At 44.1% G+C, this 19,278-nt stretch overlaps 1 protein-coding gene across 4 annotated transcripts in view; it reads right to left on the reverse strand.

The window, feature by feature from the left end:
- UNC5D (unc-5 netrin receptor D) overlaps window positions 1-19,278 on the reverse strand; it is a 484,491-nt gene that overhangs the window by 55,164 nt on the left and 410,049 nt on the right. For all 4 annotated transcript variants that reach the window (XM_045821390.1, XM_045821389.1, XM_045821388.1 and 1 more), the window contains 3 exons: window positions 17,116-17,301; window positions 11,091-11,468; window positions 6,484-6,568 (listed from right to left, as the gene is read on the reverse strand). In XM_045821390.1, coding sequence (XP_045677346.1) covers window positions 6,484-6,568; window positions 11,091-11,468; window positions 17,116-17,301 — 649 coding nt within the window. The remainder of the gene's footprint in view (window positions 1-6,483; window positions 6,569-11,090; window positions 11,469-17,115; window positions 17,302-19,278) is intronic.

The following is a 19,278-nucleotide window of genomic DNA, read 5'->3' on the forward strand; positions in this document are numbered from 1 at the left end:
ACATCATCCTGCTATGTACATACCACCTATATCCTTCACCCAACCCCTCCACTGGAAATGAACTACTTCATATAAGGGATCCCATTTTTCTTGGTACACAGTACCGAGTACATTTGGCACCTAGTAGTTGTTGACTGAGCTGGGCTGAGGATCTCACTTGTGAAAACTGTTCCAGACATCTATAACTCTATTGCAGTGAGAAAGTGCAGTGTTTTTTGTTTTGTTTTGTTTTGTTTTGTTTTGGTCTGAGGTGGGGATAACTTGAGGAGGAATTGAGTGAGGAAGTTCTCTAAGCTGGAGAAGGCTGACAGGAAGGCGAATCAACCCAGAAGGTTGTAGTCAGGTTTTCTCCCCATGGCAATGTTCCAGTAGAGCCAAAGGTAGGTGCTCTTATTTGGAGCTCAAAAGGCAATTTTTGACAGACAGCTGCACTAGCTGCACTAACTGCAGTCGCCTGGTGCCAGCGGTTTCTTCCCTTGTAAGGTGTCAGCCTCAGAATCCCCAGAAGAAAGGTGTGCACTGTCCTGGGTCACTGGGATGGGAGGTTTCAGGGTGGCCTCAGACGTCTGCTCGACATGAAGGGTAGTTTACAAACAGACTCATTTCATTAAGATTCCATTTCCACACGTAACATGGCCATACAAATCCACGTTTCTTTTCGCTCTTCTAGAAAGGAGGTCCTCCAAACCAGTCTAAGGACTTTTCTGAGAGCTTAAGTCCTCTTTTAGGCATGATACGTGTGGAAGTGTGTGTGTGGCCTTATACTTGCGTTTCTGAGTGCCTTCTCGCCACGATGGAGGAGCCACGTGAAGCCACTCCTCGGGGGAAGCCTGCACCACAGTGCTCAACCGGGAGCCTGTTCCTGGGGAGGAAATGCTGTCTCCTCCCTTCCAGTTCCCAGCGCTTCTCTTTCCGGTCTTTCTAGCCTGGGATTTGGTCTCATCTCATGCTTTGCTAGTAAAAGTCGCTGCACCACCCAGGCACTTCAAAGAAGCTAAAGCTTCATACCAACTCCGTGTCTCCCTTCCCAGTCCTCACCCTGAGATGGGTCCACTTGGGGGATGGGGGGTTGGGGGTGGGGGAGGAACAAGAAGAAAAAAGTGGTTGAAATATCCCTCTGGAGGTCTAAGCCCAAAGTCTAAAAAATAGGTCTTTTTGTAAATTCTTCAGTGAGATTACATACATTTCCAATTCTAGTCTAAGCATTTGGTCAGGAATGTCCACAAGACAGTGTAACTGGGAAAAGAAAGGAATGTGTGCCTTTGGTTTCATTGCTTCTCAGAAGAAAGCTCCACAGAACGGTCTTCTGGTCCGGTTCTCTGCTCCCCAGCCACGGGGCGGGGAAGGGCGCAGAAGCAGAGCGGGGAGAGGACAAGCGGGGAGACCGCGCTGCAGCTACATCATTTTCCTACTGTAGCACGTGCGGCGGGATTTCTGAAAGGACACAATTGATTTTTTGATCCTCTTGTTTAAACACCTTAATTTAATTTTATTTAAAAAATCAAAACCTGGTTAGAGAGGATTAAAAATTATTCCTCTCTAAAAGCTCCTCAAAAAAAAAAAAAGTTAAAAAGAAGACCAAAATGCTTTCAAATTGAAGCTGGGGACTAGAGGCAGGCTTTGGACAATGATTACTGCCGGCTTCCTGCCTCTGAAGGGGCCTGTGGTGGAGGAGGCGGTTTCGGGGGTGTGCTGGCTGCTTTAATGCCCCCGATCCAGGAGGACCCCGAGGGCTTCTGACTACAAATACACCAGCAGCCCAGATTCCATGCCTTGGGTTTCTGTGAGGCTCCTCTAGTTCCCACTCCCCTGGCGTCACATCACTAAGCACCCCCAGTTTTTGAACGGGGCACTGCGTGAAACCTAACTCTGTGCCACGGAAAGGCCTGGTGCAGAGTGGGATGGAGGCGGCTTAAGGCAACATTCTGGCATCAGAGTGACTTCAAAGCAGGGAAGAATGCCTGGATTTAGCCACTCTCAGAGACTCTTCTCCGCCACCCCACCTACTAGAAAATGTACCCTGGAGTTGAAAATCATTGAGTGACAGCTTTTATACCTTTCCTTGTCTGGCTAATTTCTACTGATCTTTCAGACTTAGCACAAGTTACATTCCCTTGGAAGCCACTCTCCCCACCATCCCCTCTGAAGTCTGCCCTGGAATAGATTAAGGGGCCCTTCTCTATTCTTCCATTGCTTTCTGTGAAATTCCCTGTTGCAGTGTAATTCCACACTGAATGACAAAGTTATCGGTGTCTTCCCAAATCTGGATCTCTCCTCTGTCCGTTTCATGATGTATTTCTATAACTAAGCATAAGCCCTGTCCCTCATCAAGCATGTCTTACTGGACTCAAGAAAAATATGCCTAATTAAGCCTAAATTGGAGAGTGTGATATAGCCTAAAACTACATTATAAGACAAAATCTTGCTTTGGTGCTCGTTCCTGCTACAACCTAAGGCAAACATTAAATTTTCTTGGTCTTAATTTTCAAGTCTATAAAAATTAGGATGGTTATATATTGCTTACCATATAGAACTGATATGAAGTTTAAAGGATATACTGTAGGTAGAATGCTTTATCAGATACAAATGTTATTAGGTTTTCTTATTTTACCATCTTCGAGAGAGTTGCATCACTTTGTACCGTGCAATCCCACAATGTCCCTATAACTTAGGCACCCACTATTGTTTTTCAGATAAGGACAGAGTCACAAAGAGCTTCATTTTCTTACCTAAGGTCACACAGATACTAGCAGGGAAGCTTAGATCTGAACACAAGGCCTCTGATACCAGAGCTCACACTCTTAGCCACCAGAGCTCAACTGCTTCCTATTTCCTATGGTGTCTTCTAAGAATCCTCCCTGGAGTGAGACTTGCGGTTACCCTTCTCTCAAGTCTCTAACGTAATAATAACAGCAATACTGCATACGATTCTAAGAGAAGTTCAACTTGATCCTGCCTTGCCTAGTTCTCAGTTTGCTCTTATGGGTCTATTCCAGGGGAGGCCTCTCTACAGGGGACAGGAGATGGAAGGCAACCTCAGGAAGCTGTTCCCTTAAAGACCCCACCTTCCAGGAGAGCTGGCATCCTTTAGTCCATGAGCTTTGCAATTGGAGCCCAGTACTCTGACAGCAAACCTCAGCTCAGCCAGTAAGTAACATGCCTTGGAAAGCAGCTTTGCTTCTTGGAACCATTTTTTAGATTTTGTTCTTGCATCTCTAAAATTGGTATAAAGTCCTCCACTTTTTGAACATTACTGTGGAGATTAAATGAGTGAAAGGTCTGTGAGAGCACTTTGTAAAATTACACTGAAACAAGAGCAAGTCATTACTAAGTTTTCCAAGGATGCAAATTCCCCTCCCAGCACACCATTTAATTTGCGTATATGTAAAAAAGGCAACAGGGATCATTTCCTAAGCATCATAACCAACCCAAAGGTCCGGATTGCTAAAAGAGGTTGGAAAAATTTATTAAGATGGTTGTTCAAGTCTGAAAGTGTAGACAGACCAGGGATGTCAGGAAGGAGAGTGCCACTGTTCCACTTACTGGACAGTACAGAGTGTCTTCTCTTGGAGGCTCCCCAAGGAATGCAGGCAGGCTCCCAGGAAAGATGGGGTACATCCCATTCAGACACTGAACAACCTCACTCAAAACCTGCCCACATATCGAAATATAACCAACCCTCTGAGGCTATTTGAATACAGGGCGTTATTTTGAGTCTGTGATGCATTCCCCACAGCCATGTCCCTGGGAAGCTGGTGCAGAATTTGGACCAATGATATCAGTTACGGTTCCATTAAATCATCTTCCTGCTACACCAGGGATTCGTTGAGAAAGGAGCAACAGAAATGTAACATCAATAGGAAAATGGAACAGACCTTAACCTAAATACAGCACAGAGGTGTTTGGGAGATCCCCCTGTCGGCCTGTGTGTGGCAGTGATGGATTCAGAAAATCTGATTCTCACACCTGTGCATTGAGAGGGAGCTCCCTGTCAGTGGACCTGGGGAGGCCCAGGGGTAGAGATGAGGGGAACAGCAGCAGGGGGTGGGGGCCTCCTCTGCGCAAAAGTTCAGAAGGATGCGAGGGCACTGTAAAATGAAGATGGGTTTTCAAATGACGTTGGAAAGAAAAGGCGACATGACATGGCCTTCTCCAGATTAGTCACAGGATGGAAGGCTGAAGGACTCAGATCCAAACAGCCTCCTGACAGGGATGGAAAATTTCAACCTGAGCTTAAAAAAGAAGAAAAAAAAAGTAACAGAAAGACATTTGCTATTTTTAGTGGGTTTGGGGGTGGGTAAGTTGCTTGGAGCTCCTCAAAAGGGACTGAAGATTGCCAAGGGCATGAAGTGAGCAGGGGGCCAGGCACTGGTCACTTCCTTAAATAGGAGCATCTGGAAGGTTTCAGCCACACGAAAAAGCATGTATGCTTCCTGCAATTTTAATCTCTCCTCCATTTGATAGATGGGAAAATGCACGCCCCTCACAGATCTGAAGTCTTGGGTGAACCGTTTCCGTCCACCTTCCTAGACAGCAGTGATGAACTCAACACTTCAGATGCCGGTGGAGAAACCAGGTTGGTTAACACGGAATTTGCTGAGCCAGCAGTGGTCCATGGAGTGGCCATGCTAAGCCAAACCTGTCTTTCAAGGTCTGTGGGCTCTGCTGAGTTTTTTAGGTATTTCTCCTCCTTATTTTATAATTACAGGATTGATTGATATCCTGAGTGACATTTGCCACATTTTTGAGCCATTTTATTTAGGCCCTCCTTGGAAAATGAAAATTTAGCCCCAGGTGGGTGCTTGCATGATGAGGTGGAAGACCCGAGGGGTGGGATCCAGAGGACGGATTCCAATGAAGGGAGCCGGCTGCAGGGGTGAGGGTGTGAAGGAGGCCATCATTCAGGCCGGGCTGACTGCATCCTGCCCCACACAGGCTGTGCAGGCTGTGAGGTCGGAGACATGTGATTTCATGGTTGTGCAACCATCACTGAATGTACTTACACAAACCTATATGATGCTTTTATACGACTGGCAGTGGGACAGGTTTGTTTACATCAGCATCACCACCAATGCCTGCGTAGAGCACTGTGCTATGACGTTGCTAGGTGATAGGAATTTTTCAGCTCCATTGCAATCCCTGGGGACCACTGTTACAGACATAGTCCATCATTGATCAAAATGGCATTGAGCAACGCATGGCTGTACTTGATTCTTGCAGGATGACGTGTTTACAAGTGTATGTGTAATTGATCTAGACCTTAATTTTAAACAGATCTGATTTCTTGCACAATTCAACCCAAGGAATAACAAAAGAGGTAATTCTTATCCAGAGGACTCCATTTTCAGGTTTGCTTAACAGACTTCTGAATAAACTCTTTAAGTCTTTCTGTTTCTTAGTTTCCTCTAATTAAGCAGGGGAAACTAAAAGGATAATTGAAAGCTAGCATCCCACGTTTTCAAGTGCAAAGGTAGAAGACCTAGCTCCATGGGACGCGAAATACCCACAGTTTACATGCAAATCCTCCATAGCCTCCCCAACAGCCTGCCAGCAGAGCGGTTCTCCCATTCCTGCCGAACCCTCTGCACTCTAAGCATTAAGATAAAGCCACTGGGCAGCAAATCTTATGGAGATAGCTATCAAAATCTGTTCAAACCATCTGTTCTGCTGGCTGTTTTTCCTTTCTGTGTTTTTCCTTCATGTGTTCGTTGCTAACAACAACAAAAAAATCTATTCTAAAATAACCACGATATTAAAACTGAGAATGCCAGAGGAAAATATCCAGTTTGTGAGAGAAATTGCTTCCTAAAGAGGAGTTCAGCTTTATCGTGTGTGGTGCAAGGCAACCTTTCCACACATATTATAGTTGTGCTAAGAAAATAACCTGCTACTTTCATTAAAAGAATATGTGACAAGATTTGTATTTGTTCATGTAATTGAATTTAATGCTGCTGAAATTTGTCAGGCCTGAAAGCTACTGAAGCGAAGACCATATTTTTACACAAGGAAAATTGCCCAAGAAATTGTCTTTCCTGATTAAAGCAGGTCTTCTGCTGACCTTAAAAGGTCACAGGCCAATCATTCCCTGCATTTGCATAATCCCTAGCACCAAACAGTGCCTCCAGGGTTGATTTTTTTTTTTCTCCTGAGAGAAAGAGTAAGGGGGGGAGTTGAAGTTTGGGGAGAAGCCCAGCTTGCATCCCAATTCACTGTAGCCCAATTCACTGTTTTACATTCAGTGTCTGCTGTCTAAACCTTAGGTGAGTTACCCAATACTGTGAGGCTACCTGTGCGTTCCTTCTAGCCAGTAGGTTGGCAACTGGGTTTTTCCTGTGTATCGTCAAGTAGCTCGTCTCACAACTACACACCTCCATGTCACATGTCTTAAAAACTTCGGATTCTCTGCAGAGGCTCTGCTCCATGTTCAAGACATCATCAATACGTTAATACATCATTCATACATCATTGTTTTCTGTCTCTCACCTGGGTTCACCTTGGTTGATAGACATATAAATCTCCCAAGACTTCTCCTCTGGGATGGCACCGTGGGGTATGAGTAAACTCACTCCTGAAACAGAGAAAGCCCGGAGGTTATTTGTAGATTGTGCAATTATTGTGAAGCACCTCCACCGGGCACCTGTCAGCTGCTCACAAATAAAGGACTTTCTCACTACAGTTTGTGCAGTTGGAAAGTTTATAAAGTCCACAGTGATAAAGGGGACACCGTTATTTACTAACAGTGACATACAGAACATATCATTCAATTCTGTGTTCAAACTGGTTTTTATTTAGGGTCTTCCTACCATGTCTAAATTCTCTTAAAAATTGCATGTCGTGGGCTCTCAAACATATCTGAGAATAGAGTTTATCAAAATATATTGGTTAATCTGCTCCAAAGTTCAAAAATGTGTTTCTCTACCTTGTTTCTATTCATTCATTTACTGAAAACATATCTGGGACAATGTGTGGACCATGCAACATTTTGCTATAAAACTGTCTTGTAAATTGTGCATCTTGAAGTAAGTTTAGGCGAGAGATCAGAGGAATACTGCACTTTGTCAAGAAAACCTGGGAAAGAAAACGCTTAGATAAGCTTAGGAACCTTATGGGTTGTGGATGGCCACTATTTGTAAACAGAAGCTAGAAAAGGTCAAAGCTAAAGGTGACCGAACCATATTCATGTCAACAGGAAATTGAAAAAAACCCAACTATCAGAATCGTTGCTTCAGTAAAATCATGTAATGCAGGGAGTGAATGCAAGGGGTTCATCACACTGAATTTGAAATATCCCCTCTCCTCTTGACGGCTGTGAAGTAAATATTTCACTTTGGCCAAGAGAAAAGAATCCAAAAGGTGATTCTCTTTAATGTAGCTGCTTGTTTATCAAGAAAAAATGAAATAGAGACACAGTAAGATCTTTGCAAAATGAAATCTCAAGGCATCCTTTTATCCTTTGAATAATGCAGCTCCCACCCTTCCTCCTTTCATTTGAGCTAATGTAATCACACAGAAAGCTTTCAGGTTGCTGATAATTTGAATCTAGAGATGGCAGGCTTTAGCGATGTCCTTCTGTGTGCCCGTTAGCTGCTACAGAATCAGGGGATGCAAGATTCATTGCAAAACAAGTTATTTGTGATTTACATTTACGAGCATTATTCAGTAACAAGCTAGTTATCATCAGTATCTTTCACTAGCACTAAGAATGAGGCACATTTAAATTTTGCTTACAGCTTTTCAGCAAGGGTATCCATTTGTATGCTGGACTGTAACAACAGTAGGAGGAGGACTGCAATTGCCACACGTGGGGGCCTCTGATCAGGCTCCTAGTTGCATTGCCCATTTTTCCTTAAATGTAGTTGAGCAGAAGTTGTAATACACAGTACATTCAATGTGTGTGGATGTCAACCTGAATACACACCCTAGACATCGTGCATTCTCTCTGTGTGACAGAGTGCTTTTCCTCTGCTGCTTCTTGTTCAGACTATCTAGGCCATTATGACAAGAGGCATTAAGTCACTACCACTTAGTTATAGAAGCATAGAAGACTACCATCAAGAAGTAATGCCATCTTAGGCAGTTAACCCAAAAGAATAGTTTTAGAGCTCACATTTTTCCTTTCGTGCGTGTATGTGTGTGTGTGTTTAGTGAGGTGTAATTCATATGCAAGCAAATGCACGTTTTAAGTGTGGAAACTGATGAGTTCTGACAAAGGGATACTCTCATGTCACCATCCTCACAGTCAGGACACAGGGCGTGTTCACTGCCATACGAAGTTCCCTTATGGCCTTTAGAAGCCAGTTCTTTGATCAAGAGCCCAAGCGTTCGCTCACTTGCTTTCTGACATGTTGATTAGTTTGCCTATTCTAAACTTTCAAATCAATGAAATCATAGTGTGTTTAAAAAAAAAAGCAGTAATGGCTTAGTGCATCAATGCACAGAGCATAGTGCCCGGCACAGAGCAGCCTGCAACCGACATATTGTGAATATATGAATGAATAAGTAGGATTCAAAATTCTGAGTAAAAAAAAAAAAAAGGCCAGGCTTTCAGACATGCTGTGTTCTTGTACAACATGCGGGCCTGACAGTCAACTCCCAGATCCAATCAGAATAAACATGCGTGCGGGCTTTTGAGCAAAGGCTGTTTGTGGAGCAGATCACCTCTCATCCTTTCAAGTCACCTTAATTCCCTGTGTTTAGATTGAAACATTATCCGTAACACACCCAAATTCCACCTGGATCTACAGGATCACAGAGCTTCACACTATCATCTTTCCTTCAGTCAGAAAGTGTATGATTACCCTTTAAACACACTTCCCTCCTTCCAGCCAGAAATACAGATAGTGTGTGGAGACTGAAGACAGTGAAGCGGAGACAGGAGTTGCGGCCGGGCGGCAGTGCTGTGTGAAGGATGAAAGGCACTGTGGGAAATCTTTATCCCTGTGGCCCCCCGAAAGAAGTATCCATTTTTAGCATGTCATTTATCAGTTACCTCTAATTAAGGAAAACTATACTCTTTCCCAGACTCCACCTGCTATCCTGACAGCCTTTTATCTGATATGACAGCAGAACCACCTGTCTGAGTTTCTTGTTTCATACTTGGCATAATAAATGATTTCAAGAGTGCCCTTTTTTGAGAAATCGCTGCCAGGCACCAGAATACAGTTTGGGATGGACGGCAGTAGAACAGTTTAATTGCTCCGTCTTGCTTCTTTACATTTTAGCTCCCCAAGGCACATTTTGCGTTAATGTTCTGCAAATAACAGAGCATATGTTTCACTGCTGCACGTTTACTTTTCCTGAAATTCCTTTCTACTGCACAGCTTCAATCTTGTGTGGGACTTCTTGTTAGGAACTTTAAAAATGACCCTTTACAGAGGAAGTGTTTGGGAATCAGAGACAAAGCCCTCAGAACTTTGTTTTCAACACCAGCACTTCTCAAGTCAGAAGGGAAGAAAAAGAAACATCTATTTATTATTTCATCTTTTTCCTTGATGAACATTAAACAAAACTAGCCAATGAGTGATCAATCTTGGTACCCCTTCCACACATGTGTAAACACTTAAACACACAAATACACACTAATAAATAAGGATAGGCACAGAGAGGGGTGTGGCCAGTCTGTTCAACCAATAACTATTGAGAGCCTGCTAAATGCCAACCACTGGGTTAGAAGGTGGAGATAAGTTAGATGCACAATGACTCAATGTGGAACTTCTGTTTCTGATGAATACTCCTACTGTCCTTGAAAGGACAGGGTTTGCATCCTTTAGGTTTCTTTTCTCCAGAACCTACACTTCCAGCTGGTACGATTCTTCTAAGAAGGGTACTCAGGAGGTATGGCTGATGGACTCACGCCACACTGACCCATCTGCCACTGTCACCAGGGAGGACTGCCTCACACACAGACACTCACGCAATGCCATGTGTACATATTCCAGCAAAGACCCTCACCATGTCCTAAAACGCCGACCAAGGAAAATTTAGAACATTGGAAGTTTAGAAAACAAAACCATTATTGGAGCTATACTTGAGGGCTGTCTGCCTGAAATGAAGTTTTTTAAGAAATCAACACAGGAGAACAAGATTCTTCATCAACTTGAAATGAACTGTAGTGTCCGGCCACTAAGCTGGCAGAGGAGCAGTTAGTGGGAATGGTAGCATCTGACTAGTTCTACTGCGGATTTCATTTTGTAAGATAAAATGTTTCATTGGAGAGGGAGGTTCCTTCTCCTCTGGAGAGAAGTCCGACAAGGCGCCCATGGTCCCAACTCAGTGCTGACCTGTTGCGTAGCAGGACTGGTGCACCCCGGGCCCTCTTTACCCGGTACCAGCCAGTGAGGGTGGCGTTTGAGAGCCTACCTAACCCCTGTTGCTTAGAGAGCAGAGGAGAGATCACCCTCTTCTGCCACCCAGTTAGGTCTCAGATGGCAACCCTGAAGACTAATCTATAGATAGAACGTCATTTCTAAAGAGATCTGGGCTGTACACCTTAAGTATCCTTGTCAAAACATCTAACCAAAAGGAGAAGTTCTTGAGAGCTAAGTGTGCTTCTGGTATAGCCTTGAAACTATAGTTTTTTAATTCAAAATGATCCCTCATCAGTACTCATCACGAAATAACATTATAGCAAGGTCTATAGACACAGCGTGTGACAGGTCACTGAGCAAGTTCACCTCCCAGTGCCCTTTCACTAAATTACTTACTGGTGCTTAAACCATGCTTGGCAGGAACATGGTATTTGTCGGTCATGTCAAAGAATGTTCTCAGTGCTTCCCAATCATGTTCTAGGAAGCATGTTTCAAAGGGGCTTGAAATCTGGGAACCACCCCAGGCTTTTGAATTAGTATGGCTGTCAACTCTAGCAGGGCATCAAATGGACTCTTTGGTTCACAGGGGTGGAGGTTGAAAACTCTAATCTCAGAGTTGGTTCTGGTTTGCTGCGTCAATCAAGTAGACTGTCAAAGCCACCGTGTAGATCTGATAAGCGGATGATAAATACCTTAAAAGTCAATCTGATGGGACCTAATTGTGTAAATACACAATGTTTAAACAAATGCTAGAAAATACACAAACGCACACTTACCACCCACCTGTATTTGGCATTACTAAGCGTCCTCCTAAATGGCCAAAGACACCAGTTGTCCTCAGTTCCGTCCTTGTGGGGAGCGATGACAGATTCTGGAGGTAGGGGGTTTTGTTTCTGGGGTGCACTGTAGTGAAGCTGCGGTTGTTTCCGTGGGGAAAAGTCCCGGAATGGTTCTTGCCATGGTACTCAGGTCTCTCCGATACTCCTAGAGAAACCATGAATGAGCTCTGAACCTTGACTTTGATGTCTGACAGAGGGTTAAAGAGGGAAGACTCGGTCATCAGTTCTTTGTCCAGAGGGTCCTGCAGGCAGATGGGACCACTGTATGTCCGACTCACTGTCAGGTCCGGTTGCATGGAGGAGTTCAGGAGCAGGGAGTTACCTGGTGAAAGAAAATGGATCTGTCACTTGGAAACTAACTGGCACCACAGGAACCCCTTTACGTCTGCATCCACTCAGTGCACAACAGCCCCTGTGCTTGCCCGCTGCTCCAGCCGCAGCCGCACCTTCGGGCCACCCTGAGCACCTGCAGTGGCTCTGTTAGACTGGTCATTCGTGACCAGAGCCTTGGACTCCTGGAATCAGGCTTTCCCAGGCCATTCTCTGAACACCACTGACCAAAATATCCATTTTCCAGCGTGTCTTACATGTTATCTTTTCAAAACAAGTATTTCTGGCACTCCAGGCATTTTTGTTTATGTGATTTTAACTGGCAAGGAGAAACTTAAAAAAAAGGAAGAATGATGTTTTATAATCCAGTTTGGAGCAAAAATAACATCTGTTCATTTTAAATGGCAGGAGATGACACAGCGTGGTGACTACTGGGTGGTGCTGTTTATAACCGAGGCTGTGTGGTGCCCACACATCACATGTGAAATTCGGGGCCGTTTCTGGGGCTGGGAGAGGGAAGGATGTGTCCTCAGAGCAAAGGGTCGGAGGACCTCACACGTCATCCCATGTCTGAGTAGCCAATTTGCTCTAATAACACGCATGTCACTCTGGGAGACAGAGGAGGCACCACACGGGGACAGGGGAACATTCTGCGTGGAGGGCAGCTCGGAATGACTTCCTTTCTGTCTCACAACAAACGGAAAAAACCCGTCTTTACAAAACCATGAGAGATTGGACTTTCTCATCTGTTGAGGCTTGCCAGTTTTTCTAAGCCAAATACTACGCCAAAACGCTGTGGTGTTTCCTTGTGATGAAGTAATCTCATTTATTAGTAAATAACAAAATAACCCTCAGTCCAAAACCTGCCACCCGCATCCGTCCATCAATGTGACATCTCAAATTGAAACCCACACCATATGAAACAATTTTCCTTTCGGGCCTGACAAAAATGTTTAAAGTATGATGTCTTTGAAAATGTTGCAGTCCCAGGCCATAGTGTATTAGTCTCTATTGTTTTTCCATTTTCATAATCTGTTGCAACCCCAGCAGGACATGTGTAATCCTGACTTTTCCCACCCCTTGTTCTGATGCTCTGAGAATCCAGCATCACAGGGACACAGGTTCAAAATGAGATGAAATAACCTAACGGCTGCTTGGCGATGCGATGTTTTTCATGCTTGAGGCTCTTTCAGTCAAGGAGCTGTGCTTTTTAGCTGAGCTGCCTTGTAGTCTATGGGCACCAGCCTTGCTTCTTGCTTCTGGTTTTCCCAGGCAAGAGGCGGGACTTGAGACCCAGCTGGCATCTGGAAAGAGTGGGGAACACGCGTTTCCCGAGACCTGAAAAGTCGTGTCCCTGAGTCTCATGGTTATTTTATCTCAGGCCCTCACCTTCTGAAGTTTAATTTCTGGCTGCTCTTAAAAGGCCCTCCTAACCTAGGTGAAGCCATGACACAAAAAACATTTCCTGGAGTCAGACTTAGGCCTAACTTATGCACTTAAATGGAAAGCGTGATTATACAGGCTTGGGGAAAAGTAGGTTTACAGTTACAATGCAAATAAATAATACAAGAAAAAAGCTCCGTGTTTCTTGTACAACTGTAAGCCTACTTTTGCCCACCCCTGTGACGGTAGGCACGTGCGACAGAGTTCAGAGTTGGCGAAAGGTGGCTGGCAGTTTGATTCGAGTCTGATCAGGGACAGTCACCTGATCACCCCAAGTTTCTCTTTGGAAGCCCTTTTTGTAAAGCTCCTGGTCTGATCTGTGTGGCATCTTATTTGACCTTCTCACTGTTCACCTTCCTGAGGCTCCAGCTGTATTTGCTCAAGAATGGATGCCCCTGAGACAACGGAGGGGAGAGCCAATGCGTGTCACCGTGAGGTGGTATCATAATGCATATAGGGTAGAGTGGAATTTTAATAAACGACGTTGCTTATATCACTAGTTGTGTGAGTCCTGGTTTTAAAACACTCAATGTTAAAGTGAGTTTGGAAAGGCTACATACTGTCTGAGGGATTTACTGTGCATGTCGTAAGCTCCACAGTTCGGAGATGCTCACTGCTTTCAGCTTACGCCAGTCAGCATTCTCCAAATGAGCGCCCCCTGTCGTCCGCTGCCTGGTGCTCCGTGGAACACGGCAGCCTCCCGTGCAGGGCAAGGGCAAACAACCAGCTGCTAGAATGATATTCACTGCATTTACTGAGCAGCTTCCGTATGCAAAGGTCTTGTTATTCCAGATAATTTCACCCTCATAAGAACCCTTTGAGGTGGATGTGATTATCTCCATTTTACAGCGGTAAATTGAGACTCAGAGAAAATAACTGATTAACTAGGTCATAGAGCAATTTTGGACTTCAAAGACTCTGCACCTGAACACACAACTCTCCAGCTACTAGTTTTCCTCCATATGTAAGTGTTATGGTCTGAGACATTGATATCTGATTGATGGATATATATTTCTAAGTTCTTAACATTTTTTTCAATTACAATTGACATACAATATTATGTCAGTTTCAGGTGTACAACATAGTGATCCTACATTTATATAACTTACAAAAGTGATCACCCTGATAAGCCCCGTACCACCTGACACATACTTTGTTATTACAGTGTTACTGACTGAATCCCCTATGCTGTGCTTTACATCCCTGTGACTGTTTGTATAATTGCCACTTAGCACATCTTAATCCCTCACCTTTTCATCCACCCTGCACCACGCCTTCTCTCTGGCAACCACCAATTTGCATTCAAATTCCTTTTTCTGTATTTCTTGTATTCCTAGCTCTTGTAGATTTTTGGTTTATGGTTACCATGTGCTTCCTATATATTAAGCTATGTTATAGCAGTCTGTTTTTAAGGTGACAGTTGCTTAGACTTGAACAGTATACTAAAATCACTATAGATTTTACTCACCTCCATGTTTTTGTCATTTTTTTTTTTACTTTTGTGCCTGTGTGTGTATATCTCTTATTATTGTAATTCCACACGCTCTTCCTACTTTTGCCTTTTAGCCTTTGTACAAGCTTTACCATTGGTTGATACACAGCTTTCACTAAATGCTTGCCTTTGCTAGTGAAAATTTTTTTCTTTCCTATATTTTGTTATTGATGGTTTTGATCTTCTGAAATAAGTCCCTATACTATTTTTTGCAGTACTGTTTTTAGTGGTGATGAACTCTTTTAGTTTTTTTCCTTGTCAGGGAAACTCATTGCTTCCCCTTCAATCTAAATGATAGCCTTGCTGGGTAGAGTAATCTTGGCTGTCTTTCCTTTTCATAATTTTGAATATTTTGTGCCAATCCCTCTGGCCTGCTAAGTTTGTGTTAACAAATCAGCCAACAGTCTTATGGGAGCACCTTTGTACATATCTAGCTCCTTTTCTCTTGCTGCTTGTAAGATTCTTTGCCTTTAACTTTAGCATTTTAGTTATGATGTATCTTGGTGTGGATCTCTTTGGGTTCATCTTGTTTTTGACTATCTGTACTTTCTGAACTTTCTGAACTCTGGTGTCTGCCGAACCTGCCCTTTGGTGTGTCATGGTGGACCTGGTTGGGGGGTGCTTTGGTGTGGTGTGAAGCTGGCCACTGGGTATGTTGGTTCTGGAGCCTCTTGGGAGGGACTCTGGTGCATCCCACGGTCAGATCCTACCTCTCTCTGGCCTGGAGCCACCTGTGCTGGCTCCTGGGTGCCTGGACAGGTTGGGCTGTGCACTGGGGTGCACTGTCGTTGGTGCCAGGGGCCAGTAAACCAGAGGCGCAGGGCAAGCAGAGGCCAGCTGCTGCTTTTTGGGGGTTTGTGGGCCTTAAAAGATTTCAGAAAGTTAGCAGTGTAAGCTGAGACAGGACACTTCTGGAAAAAACCATTGCAAGTAGCGTGGGTGAGTGAGGGAGTTAGGTGGGCTGGGGTCTCAGGGAATCACAGGTGTTTAGCCAAGTAAGTGGAGAGCTCAGATTCGGCATAGGCCTAAGCCTGAAAGTTGGGAGGGGTAGCTGAACAGAGCAAAAGTGGCTTCTACCTGCACTTCTCCCCAGGAAGACACCGCTACCTCGGCCCCTGCTCCTCCAGCGCTTGCCCTGAAGCTATACAGCTCAGCTCCTCTCTGTACGTCCTGGTGCTTTTTACTGCCCCTGCACTAGAGCTCAGAGCCAGTGAGTGAGTTTGTGAGCCAGTGAATCTGTGCCCGGTCCTTTTAAGACCTGAAGCTACTAGGTTTATAGCAGCCTTCCATCCCACTTGAACACAATTACCACTGTTTTCACAGCCAGATGTTATGGGAACTTCTCTTCTCGGCACTGCAGCCCTGTGCTGGAGAGCCTGGTGTGGAGCTGGGACCCCTCATAACTCATGGGAAATATCCCTCCCATTTCTTAATCACCACATGGTGGACGTGGGATCTGCCATTCCACTTCTCTGCCCCTCCTACCTGACTTGGCATGGCTTCTTCATGTCCTTGGTGGTAGGAATTCCATTAAGCTCAATTTCAGGTGGCTCTCAATGATGACTGTTGTGTAATTTGGTTGTAACTTTGATGTGGTCATGGGAGGAGGTGAGCACAGTGATGACCTACTCTGCCATCTTGACTGGAAGTCTCTATCTCTAGTTTCTTATGTAACATAAAACTCAGTTCTTAATTGGATTTACTTTTAATTGAATCATATATATTAAACCCTATATGAGGCTGAGAAAACTTGGACCTGAAACTTTGGTGCCTAGAAGTTAAGCGGTGAGCAGCAAAGCATTTTGTTTCTCCTTCACCATCTCCCAATTTCTAGCACTTCTGATTTCCATTCCAGAACCTGGTCTCTGCTGAATCAGTGCCAAGCAGCAAGACTTCTTGTCCTGTGGGACAGGTGGTATTGACATGCAATAAGCAGAAACAAGGGTGATGATATTGACAGTGAGAGTCAAGGTAAAAATCTTCATCCACTGAAGAGTTTCATTTTTTTTTCTAAAATAGAAGCAATGTATGTCTCATCACCATCTTGCAATCAGAAATAGATTTGGTTCACATAAGAGAATTAAATGGCTTTCTGTTTTGAAAATGAGTATCGCTGTAGTTGGACATGATAGATTTTCCTTCCCCCACAACAGAAGATTGCCTGACTGGGCAACACCTGGGAGTCATTTAAACTGGGAATTTCATTTTTTTCCTGGATAACTGACTCATCATGTACCCAAATCCTTTTACTTATTTAAAACAGAAGTACAAAAATAACACCACCTAATAAATAGTGTAACAAATATGCCTGGGAGTTTGTGGTATAGTAGTTGGTCCTCAGCCTTGAATAATCAGTATTTTAGTTAACTAAATTAAATGTACATCCTCAAAGCAGACTTGCTTAAATAGGAAGTTGGGTAATCTGCAATAAAATAATTTATTAAACTCGCTATGTATCAAAGATGGAACTGCCTCATTTAACATGTTCCTAATTACGAATTGAAAACCATCTGTCCTCATAGTAGCCAAGCACTTAAGCAGACCACTCCACTGAGTCAGGTTTCTTCATGCGCGAAGGCAGTTAGGCAGCGGCTTCCAGTGCCAAGAGCTGTGTTCACACAGGACCGAAGAGCACGGGGTTCCCGTGTGAGCACAGTCTTTGGTCCTGAAGACCTGGTGTTGGGGGGGGACCTACGCCGCTGACCTTGACGGACTGTTTTGAAGTTGAAGGTCTGGAAGCCACCTGTCAATGCAGAAGAGTCAATGACGTCCACGCCGTAGTCGCTCTGGCTCCGTCTGTAAAGAGTGACCCCGATGACCAGGACCGCAACGGCCACGACGGCAGCACCCAAGCCCGAGTACAGGGCAATGTCACTGGCGTTCTCAATGCCTGCAAAAAATAAGAGAAATTCTAAATGGCCAACCTGGGCACAGAGCCAAAGAGCCACCCCAGAAATGGAATGCTATTGGGTTTCTGGAGCTACTGCTCAGAGAAAATGGCCTATGCAGCGACCCACAAGTTGCCCTCTCTTTCATACAATAACTATGTTTCTAATTTACCTTTTATAAATCAAAGAGATTCTAGTTAAATATGTTAGCTGTATTAAGGTAGCTTACCATGTAGTAGAATCTCAAAGACAATCAATTTCATGAAGAATATGGTATTTTCAAGTAAAAACAGGAAACTTCTTAATTTACTTATTTTAGGAAGTCATAGTTACCTGGAAAGTATTTTTTTATATTTTTACTAGCGGGAACACATGAGACCCACATACAATGACAAAATATGGGTGAATTGCTCTATTTATACAGGACCTGGGCACATGCATTCGGAGAGTGGTCGAGGGTGAGAAGGTAACACACGGTCTATGAGTCAGAAGAGAGTCGACCAGGGCTCACAGTTGTGACTGTTAGCTTTGGCACACATCATTCCGTTTAGAAGGACATTGACAACATCAGCGTAGGGTGTATACAGTCATTATGAGACACCTTCTGTTGTGAAATATGGAAAGGTCTTGGTCCTAGGTACACTTATGTCCATGGCGAATGTGTTCTAGCACCAACTAGATGCTAGACTCTGATACTTTTTCATGGAAGAGGACTGGCATCTAAGAGGGCACATGCTGTTTCTCCCATACCTCTCCTACTCCATCCTATTGAATGCATGGGCAAAGCAAAAATAAAAGCATTAGTTTGAATTTAGACTCTGGGCATCTCCCCACCTCCCCCCAAGATATGTTGTAGCCGATTTTCAACGCTTTTGCTCGATGCACGTCGGGTGTGGTTCAGTCCTAAAGAGACCCATAATGACTACCACAGCTCAGCAGGAGATTTATCCAAGACTACATAATCCTAAAGGAGCTGTAATCTTGGGAAGTGTGTGGAAGTGGAAGGTGGCAAATGCTAACCACGTAATTAATCTCCCTATAGATTTTTACTATATACTTAACAAAAATCTAAAAGAAATTATTATCTCACTTTGAGTTGGGCTTGGAGGATAAAATAAACCCATCATATATCTCTACCTTGTAATCACAGCACTTACTATGCAATCACCACACCCTAATTCGGTACTTATGTTATCAAACGGGTAATACTAACCACACAAGTAAAGTGAATTTATTTTCAACAAAGTTAACGGACTGCAAAATAAGGAGCTACTGAATTAAAGAGTGAGCGAGGAAATCAAGCAGAACCAGTTCAGTAATAGGGCAGTAAACACAGAAAAATAATTCACACAGGAGAACACAATCCCCTGAAAGAACAGAATCTGAAAGGTCAGAGGATTATCGGATACTTTTAAAGACCACAACAGCCTCGGAGGTATTGAGCAATATGGTGTGATTTAGGCTGTAGTTCCAACTTTCTGGTGGCTCAAATGAGACAGAGGTAGAGATGGAGGTGTCTGTGGTCATTTTCTCTGACCACTGGGAACCATGGGCTCAATGGTCGATGACAACTCCCGAGTTCCAATGTCTGCCTGTGTCACGTGGGGCAGAAAGAGGAGGGCAGCCATCATCCTACTTAACACTCTTACCCTCCCTCTACTCCATTAAGTTCCTTTGAGGGAATAATAAATTATGCTCAGAGGAGAAAGAAGACACAGAACACGTCAGCTACAGCAGGCCAGGGTACCAGGAGCAGTGAGAGAACTTTGGGTTGAAACCAATTAGCCTTTTCTCCCACTTCCCTCCAGTTCCTTGGGCACCGGTGACTGATGACACTATCATCTTAAAATGTGTATCTGGGGAGAACACACCTGCTCAGCAACGGAGCACATCCAGCAAAACAGCCTGGCAGCGAACTGAATGCAGCTGCTCTGTTGCTGAGTTGGCAAAGCACAAAGACATCTTTAGTTTCCCAGGTA

Source organism: Phyllostomus hastatus, unplaced genomic scaffold, assembly GCF_019186645.2.
Source record: "Phyllostomus hastatus isolate PE091 unplaced genomic scaffold, TTU_PhHast_1.1 phas_scaffold_46, whole genome shotgun sequence".
Taxonomy (NCBI): Eukaryota; Metazoa; Chordata; class Mammalia; order Chiroptera; family Phyllostomidae; genus Phyllostomus; species Phyllostomus hastatus.